General features: G+C 40.9%; 1 protein-coding gene across 4 annotated transcripts in view; it reads right to left on the bottom strand.

Annotated features, from left to right (window-relative positions):
- setd5 (SET domain containing 5) overlaps positions 1-9,069 on the bottom strand; it is a 33,417-nt gene continuing 24,348 nt past the window's right edge. For 3 of the 4 annotated variants that reach the window (XM_023292037.3, XM_023292039.3, XM_055010672.1), the window contains exons 21-25: positions 8,949-9,041; positions 5,872-6,158; positions 4,503-4,624; positions 3,837-3,919; positions 1-2,684 (exon numbers count right to left, since the gene is read on the bottom strand). In XM_023292037.3, the coding sequence (XP_023147805.2) occupies positions 2,121-2,684; positions 3,837-3,919; positions 4,503-4,624; positions 5,872-6,158; positions 8,949-9,041 (1,149 nt within the window). In that variant the 3' untranslated portion in view covers positions 1-2,120. The remainder of the gene's footprint in view (positions 2,685-3,836; positions 3,920-4,502; positions 4,625-5,871; positions 6,159-8,948; positions 9,042-9,069) is intronic. The other variant, XM_023292040.3, reaches the window with a different exon arrangement.

The raw sequence follows: 9,069 nt of genomic DNA, 5'->3' as shown, positions 1-9,069 counted from the left end.
TCAAATGACACATCACAATGGTAGTTTTCAAAATACATTACCATCATGATTATTTTTATTATCAAAATGCATTACATCTCTTGCTTCTTAAATCTTTTGGGAGAGGAACAATTGAAATAGTTACTACTATGATCTGTGTAAAAATAAAACAAAAACCAAGAGAATGAATCTTTACAAAACAACAACAGAAAGAGAAAAATGCAGCGTCTGTATTTTTTTTTCTCCTCGGAGGAACCCAGGAACGGAGCCGATGCTTAGCTTCCAACCATCTTGACAAAAGTTGCTCACTCAGACCCTACAAACAAATATCATGCGATAAATTCAGTGTACTATATTCTCCATACAAGTCTATATCACATTTCATACATAATCATACATATTGTCCTATTGTGTCTTTTACGTTGTATCTCTTTCGTTTTAAGGTGCTGGTTAATTTTGGGTCACAACTTGTTTTCTTTTTTTTTTTTTTTTTTTAATGTGTCAAACATTCATGTAACATGAGTACCCTCCTGTGTGTTTGTCGGGGAGGGGGTGGTGGGTTGTAGTGGTGGGCAGGGGTCCGGTCAAACCACCGGTTTCCCCTCGGTCCTTGAATTCTTCCACACAAACGCAGCCGTTATTTTTCCCGACACATCCGGTCCTGAATGAAAAAGTCTGAGAGGGAGGAGAGGGCGAGTCCTGCTGCCGTAACGTCAGTCTGAGGTCCCACAGCGGCGGTCAGGAGAAACCGTCTCTTTCTTTACCAGTCAGTTTGTGAGGATTTAAAAAATAAAAAAATACAGCATTCTGTGGAAAGGGAAGCAGCTCTCCGGGGAGAACATAGCAGCTTTTTTGTTTTTTTTTAATAACCTAGATCAATCCAAACGCTCCCTCAGAGATCCCGTTTTTTTCCTCGATGCCAAACGGAATGCAAGGATTGGTCAGAAAAAAAAAAAAAAACATATTTAATGAAAAAAACCTGCAGGATAACAACAGTCAAACCCCACATCTTAGCTTAGAAATAAAGTCAGTATATTTGCCTTTCTTCCTTCCTGCATTTCACCACTATTATATATATATATATATATATATTTATATATGATCAGTATGAACTTTGAGGAAAATAAAACAGATTTATATAATGACAAGATGAGTACAGCCATGTATGGGGAACATAACTGGATTTCAAATTTATTGGAAAATAAAACAAGAATGCAGCACCATGAATCATAAGACCTGTACGTCTCAAGTACAATATCAGAGTTCTACAGTGGAGTTGTCCTAAAGTGAAATTAAAAAAAAAAAACAACAGTCCAGTGGGGATGAGAGAACAGAAGAGAACTGAAAACAAAACAGACGAAGAACCTTTGACAAAAAACAAAAAAAAGGGCCAATTTCTTGTTTAGTGAGAGAACACAGAAGCTAGTAATCGTATGGAATGATCCTATTCCAGGGAGAACCGCCGCCTCTCCAACGCATCTTTAGAACGGATGATTTCCACGTGCATCATTTTTCCCCGAATCCAAATCAAAACACTTATTTACTGCAGCAGACTCGGCCGTGTGCCGAATCACAAAAAGTAACGTTGGCAAACAAACAAAACAAAAAAAACATTAGAAAATAAAACAACTCTTGCTTTCAGTTACATTGCATCTCAGCATTTATCCAACCTGGTTACCGGGATGTCAGGTACGGCTTTTTTGAACTTTGTACAGACATTTGTGTGGAAGGTTTTTACTTTCTGTCGTTATAGAGCCTATTTTCCACAGTCTGGCACAAGAGGAAACACTGGGGACAATTTCAAGTTACATGTGATTTCTTGTTATTATTTTTTTTGACTTCAGAATGTGTCGTCCAAATCGCTTTTTCCACTGATTCCATGATGATGTCCAAAGTCAATGATTAATCTTTGTGCAGAATGTGGTAATTTGTTTTTTCTCTGAAAATAAAGAAAGAAAAGACAGAAAATAAGAAAAGGAGAAATCCGTAAAGAAGTCCTTGCTCCTCCTAGGTCTGTACATTTTGCCCTCCCAAACCCCCCGATCCTCCATCCACTGCAGCTTTTGGGGGTTTGAGGAGGTTTGCAGCTTCATACACACTCACACGTGCACACACTCACACATACACACTGGAACAAGGTCCTAAAAGCTTCCTGACTGTGTCCTTACTCCGGGTCCCTGGAGGGGGGAGTGCTGGAACTGACTGAGGCTTGTCCCTCGCTGTGGGTAGTGTGTCGGTCCGGAGACCGACAGCAGCCTGGAGCCGGCCTGCAGCGCTGCCTGGCCCGGACTGCCCGACTTCAGGCCGCGAGACGCCTGTTGCTGACTCCCTCTGGAGCCCTGGGCGCCTGAGTCTACTTTAGTTTGCCCGTGGGTCCTGGATCCCGGGGCAGGGGCCCCCGTCAGGCCACTGTTCAAAAGGCTCGCTTTTAGGTGGCTGCCGCTGTAGCCGTGGCCTCCGTCCACGTTACTGCTGCCACTCTGCTGGTGTAGCGAGCCGGTCGGCGGCCGGGAGTCTGAGGAGGAGGTGGGGCCGGGACTCGGGTAGGAGGTGGGAGGGTTGTCCTGGGAGAGTCCTGGGTGGGAGGAGGAGAGACGAGGGTAGAAGCTCTGGCCTGATGAGGGACTGTAGGAACCCCGGAATGGAGAGTTGGAGGTTTGCTGTAGGAACGATGGGCTGTCGGTCTGTCGGTGGCTGTCTATCGACTGAACACACAAAGACACACAATCACCACTTTGACACAAGGACACGTTTTTAAAGTTGCAACTGCTGTGAATCCAATAAATCAAGGTGACATCTGCTGGTTCTAACATTCAGTTTCAATTACCAACTGAAGCAACATGAATACTAATCTAAGACATCTGGATTATTTATCTACAAACACTTCTAGAAAATGCAGGACATAGAATTATCAATGTTAAATGTCCACTAAACATCCATTAGTCTGTCCAGATGTGACCTCTGAGAATAAAATGTCATCACTCCATCATTTTATCCTATTTGGGTTTAATTTTGTTGTAACAAATGAATTCTTCCGCTATGACTAATAATGTATTGTGCAAGGTCAAAGTGACTTCTGACCACCAAATTCTCATCAGTTCACCCTCGACTCTAAGTAAACATTTGTGAGTCATTGCAATAAAAAACTAAAATAAAATCAATCAGTGCCTTCCACCTGACCCCCTCAGAAATGAGAATATAAACCTGCAGCATTGGTTAAAAATTCATCTCAAAGTCACATATTCAGATGGAACTCTACACTTTTGCTTCCGCTAGAATGACAAGGAAAACTACTCATGTACATGTTAGAATATTAGAGCAATTCAGCCATACATAATGATATAAGAAACATATTCTGAAGAACAGTATTCATAAACAAAGTCCCACATCACAAGTGGGTAGAATTAGTTAATTAGGTTTGTGACGTATGAAACCCTGAAGTCTGAATCTGTGTTCTTGAGACTGTCATCAGTACTCTACAGTTTCAAGGTGGAAATATGCAGCCACGGTGTTGACTTTGTCTCACTTATAAAAACACTATATGGACATGATAAGAAGGTAAAGAAAACCTTGATTTTTACAGGAAGCGGTCAGGATTGCAACCAGAGAGACTCTGGCCTCAACTGTATGAATACTAAACCTTATTTACAATTAACAGTAAAGAAGCATGTATTGAAAACTAACATACAGAAATGTGAACATTATTATAACAAACATTCAAGTTTTTCAAAAACCTAAAAGACAAGTCCAGTTGTACTGATGCTCCTTAGATTACCATGACCTGGATGACTAAGAATCTACACAGACGAATAAAAAAGTAATTCCCAAGACATCGAGTGAGAGAAAAGGTTTGCTACCTGGTGAGAGTACACAGAGGGACTGTATGTGTGTGGACTCTTCATGGGAGAAGCCACGGATGCTGCCTGCAGCTCATATCGATCTGCATGTGAAAACACAGGAACTAGGATCAGCTCCAGCACTGAAAAAAACCTGCAAGTTACAGCTCAGGATACACAACTGTATGAGTACTTCTATATGTAGCTATTCCAATACTGAAAGAGCAAATGAAAACAAATATCTAGATGGCGTACTGGATCACATCTCACTCCTTATCTATACACCGCTTAATCCTCATGAGGGTTGTAGGGGGCTGGAGTCTATCCCAGCTGACTTAGGGTGAAGGCAGAGGACATCCTGGACAGGTCACCAGTCTATCACATGGCTCCACATAGAGACAAACAATCACACTCACATTCACACCTACGGACAATTTAGAATCACCAGTTAACCTGAGCATGATTCTGGACTGTGGGAGGAAGCCGGATAACCCTGAGAAAACCCACACATGTACAAGGAGAACATGCAAACTCCATGCAGAAAGATCTCAGGAATCGGGGATCTCCTAGCTTCAAAGCAACAGTGCTAACAACTGAGTCACTGTGCAGCCCTGTCTGAAATGAATAAAAAATTTAATAAAATACGCATATTCTTGTTTTTCTCTTAATCCACAAAGGCCTTCATACCAGAATCCTTCTCTGTGGAGCCGTCACTCCTCTTGTACATCCGCTCCATCTTGATGTTTCTCAGCACTCGCTCTCGAACCCCCTGACCTTCTCTTAGACGTTCAACGGTGGTGGGGACCATCCTTGGAGAAACACCAATCTAAAGGTTATCTGCCAGGCAACTCAACAACTTCCATGCGGTGTTAAAGGTACTAAAATGTGTATTATACATAGTAGGGCTGCAGCTATCAATTGTTTTAGTGATCGAGTATTCTATTGATTAATCGAGTAATCGGATTCCGTGCTTGGTATATGTGTTACAGCATCAAAAACAGAAGTGAACGCGCTGTGCAACAGAAATAACCATCCTGGTGGTACACGGGCAGACATCTGCGCTGTATTGTACATACATAGTATAGTACAGAGGTATTGTACATATATAGCACAGTACAGGGGTATTCAACTACAACTCGAATCCATGGGAAACCCCCACATGTATTGAATTTGTGATGCAGAAATCACATAGTTCATGTTTGGTCCGTTTAAACTGCTGCTACTGCAGCTGACAGAACATAAATAAGAAAACTGATGAGTTTATTAGTATTTATTACAGAGAATATTCAATCAGTAACTTTAGTTTCACTTTGATTTGGCCATAAATTTAAGTGATTTCCTTCATTATGAGACAGAGTCAGACCTACATGCACTTCAGTACAATATCATGTTTAAATATATGACGTTTGATAGTTTTATTGTGCAGCTGTTAGAAATAATCAGCTGCATTGATCAGTAAAACAAAGACATTACAAACGTTTAACAGTTTTCTACCAGCTTACATAATTTCCAATTGCAGCTTTTTACCGCCACAAATTTTTATATTCCTCATTGTTTTCCATTAAAACAACCTGTTGGCTGAAGCAGCTGAACACGGTCGGGTCATTTTGTGCAGACAGTGAGTCAAATGATGCATTAAATGCTTCTCTCTGTGCGGACGACTTTGAAGCAGAAAGTCTGAGTTAACAATGAAAGTTGATAATCACGTTTATATCTGTTAACTCTGACTGAGGTTTTAGTTTTTGTTGAGCCGACTCAGAAAAAGAAAGCCTGACTGTCAAACTGTCTTCATAGTTCAGTCCTCTGATCTGCTAAACCAACGTGGTAAACACTAGAATAGCTGTGGTGGTTAAAATAGAAGCGTCCCTTCAAATTAAAAGTCCCCTTATAATTTATTGTTTATCGGTCCTGATCCATATAGGATGAAGTCTGGATTCAGACTGGGATTTAGTCGATTAAACGAAGCCTCGATTCAGAGAATTTTGCCTGGTGGAATTTTAGTAATGAAATTACTTGAATAACTGGAGGAATATAGTGAGTGTTTCTTGCGTCTCACCACTGGTTGTTGCTGTCCTGCCGTCTGGACTGCACTGGGGGCCCCTGGGGCTCCGGAGGACTGACCTCCTCTATCTGTGGAATAGAGGCGGTGAGAGCCGAGGAGGAGAAGGAGCTGTGTGGGGAGGCCGGGGGCTGCTTCTGCTGATGGGGATGAGGATGATGGGAGTCCCTGCTGTAGTGGGGGGCGGGTCGGGTGGAGGTGCCGGTGAGAGAGGAGCTGCTGCCGGCCGGCTCCGGGTCGCGGCCGCTGCCCTGCTTCCTCTTACGGTACTCCAGCAAAGACACCTGAGGCAGCAGAGGGAGGGACAACGTAAAACACTCGCTACACACATTTTGTATCATTCACACTGATGCCGGGTCGCTGATTCAATCGCATCATTCACCAAAACTGCACTGAGTGATGGGCAGACTGCATGCACCACACCAGAGACGACTCACCTGAAAACAGTATTCACAAGTAAATAAAAAAAGAAAAACACCCTGATCACCAGTTACCTTGGAAATGAAAACGTCAGCTCTGTTCTTGTTTCATTCCGTTAACTTACTTGTAGTCATGAGAACGGCTCAAATACAGCAGACTGTGGGTCACGTAATGTATTATGAATGCACTGTTAGTAACATACAGCATTTAAAGCTTTGACAAAAGAGCAGGCAACTGTAAATGCACCACACCATGATGCAACCACGCTGAAACAACAACTACACAAACACTCATATCGATGTCCATGGAGGCTTTTTTTTTTTTTTTTTTTTTGAACATACACACACGTACACACACCTCCACTGTTAACAATGAGAATGAGGGCACTCGTCCCAGCTTTATGTCATCACGACAAAGAAGAGGGAACAGCGGGAGGTGTATGGAAGAGGCATGGGGGCGGCATGACGACCACAAGGCCAGATACTGACATGGATGGCTCTTGCCTCGAATCTTTGAATTAGCGCTCACATTATATACAGTTTCAGAGTCTGGAATTACCACAGAGCACCAAAAAACATCGATAAAGTCTTCAGTTAACACCGGGGTTGATTCTGGCTTTGCTTGTTGTAGACATTTATCTGATTTACACGGGTCATTTTCAGGTCATTTCTAATGTACTTTCAACTCAAGTGACCAGAAACAAGTTAAACAGTCCACAGTCTGTGCAAAGATGCATTCTACACTTTTACTAACATTAACATGATGCTTCAAGAGTCCGAGTTTAACAAATCAAATGGATATTTTCCAAAATTACAGACTATTTAGTGCAAATTTCCTCCTTTGTGACTCACTGGACATGCTGTCGATGCTGAGCTGCAGTGGAGCGACAGCAACAAGAAGGTTAACTTTGGAAGACCAAGTCAGACTGCTCACACCTCATTTGCTTTAGATAAAATGCATTTTCGGACAGAAGAACGACTAAGAATTTTCTATTTTTGATAAACATACTTGGTTGAGGAATGTTTACAGCAAGCAAAACCTGATTAAAGTTTAGATGAGCATAGAACTTATCGTATTAAGCCAGAAAGACCAAAATAACTGGGATCCTATTTATTAAGTAAAAGTGTATGTATGGCCAGGTGGTCAGGGCTGGTTATCCTACAGATCAGACAGAGATGGACAGCTTTATTTCAAAAAGCTCTCTGGTTAGTTGCCTATTAGAGCAGCACAGGTCAGCATAGAGATCCAATAAACATGTGTTTAGAACCTAACTTAAAGTGTAAACAAAGTTGAATGGTCAAATTATTTCCCCTACAGCCTGATGCAAGGTATTTCAGGTGCACTTACTTTCACTTTTATTCCATTTAAAGTGAGTTAGATAAGCTGATGAATCTGTCAGAACTTGCAAACTATTGACTTGGTTTACCAACATTCATTTGAATACATTAACTCCTGTTTATCTGTCGTCTACAATAATCAACTGACCAAGTTCTGTCTTAGTTGGATATTAAACTTAAATCAGTGCATAAAATAGAGAATTAGATCTTAATTATGACTTTAAATCGAGCCCTAGGAGCTTGAGTAAAAAGCAACTGGATGTTTCTTAAAGGTTCTTGAACTTATAAGACCCTTAAAGAGAAATCCAGCTGCTTTTAACTGAATATCCAATAATTACTCAGTGACCTAGATGACTGAGAATCTGCACAAACAACTTTACCTTTATTTACTTTTTTGAATTTACATGGGCCCCTGTGAGAAAGAAAACCTGAGGGACAGATATTCATATGTCTTTAACATGTTTGTATGATTTATTTATTCTCAGTAAAAATATTTGGCCTGAGATTTTGGATGTGAGCTTGGAACTAACATCCCTAACAACAAGAATATAAATCAGGCTGACAGAAAATTAATGGCCGCTAAATTTGACAATTAGTAATTTCAAGCAAGTAGAAACAAAAAATATTAATTTACTCGAGCATCACATTTGTTAAACTTAATTTTTTTTTTGGGTCCGTTTGTGGTTTAAAAATTGTGATGGTACATTTTTTGTTTTTAAAATTTTAGGAGTAGTAATTATAGAAATAAACTACAGATTGACAAATAATGTAAATAATGGATTAGCTGCAGCACTATTTTTGTTGGGTGCTAATTCATGTTGCTAGGAAAACCCTAAAAACCTATAATACACTTCAATAGTTAAGAATTCTTTCCACTTTTATTTCACCCTGAGCCCTAAAAGTATCCCATGGTGCCTTGTGATATTATTTATTTATTTTTGCTGTAAACCACCTTAACAGATTGAACCTCGTTTACAGCAGACGTGGATGAATCACAGTTTGGAAAGAGCCATGGGATGAGATGGAGCGACGACACACGAGCTTCATCCCAGCACCATCATGAGAATTCATGAACCGTCGGCCTCTTGTGTTGAAGGCAATGGATGAAACCCTTTCACACTTTGATGATTTGTGGCTAAAAATGACATATTAACTTAAAAATCCTTCTGAAAACTATGTAGTCGTAATTCAATGTGGGTTTGAAGGAGGGGAGGGGGGCAGAGTTGTCAGAGCATGGGGTGGGTGTTGTATGCAGATGCAAAGAAACAATATTTACATGCACACTTCTAAAGATGTAGTTGTAGGGAGAATATTCACCATATTTTGTACTGGCTTGTATTCACTTCTTACAGCTATAGCCTGGTAATCTGGCTTCCCTGTCAGCAGACTAATGGTATGCTGGTTGGCCCTCTGCCTTGGAAGAAAAGTGGAAGAGAGA

The sequence above is a fragment of the Amphiprion ocellaris genome, chromosome 5, assembly GCF_022539595.1.
Source record: "Amphiprion ocellaris isolate individual 3 ecotype Okinawa chromosome 5, ASM2253959v1, whole genome shotgun sequence".
Lineage (NCBI taxonomy): Eukaryota > Metazoa > Chordata > Actinopteri > Pomacentridae > Amphiprion > Amphiprion ocellaris.
This window is presented reverse-complemented; position numbering and strand designations above follow the sequence as displayed.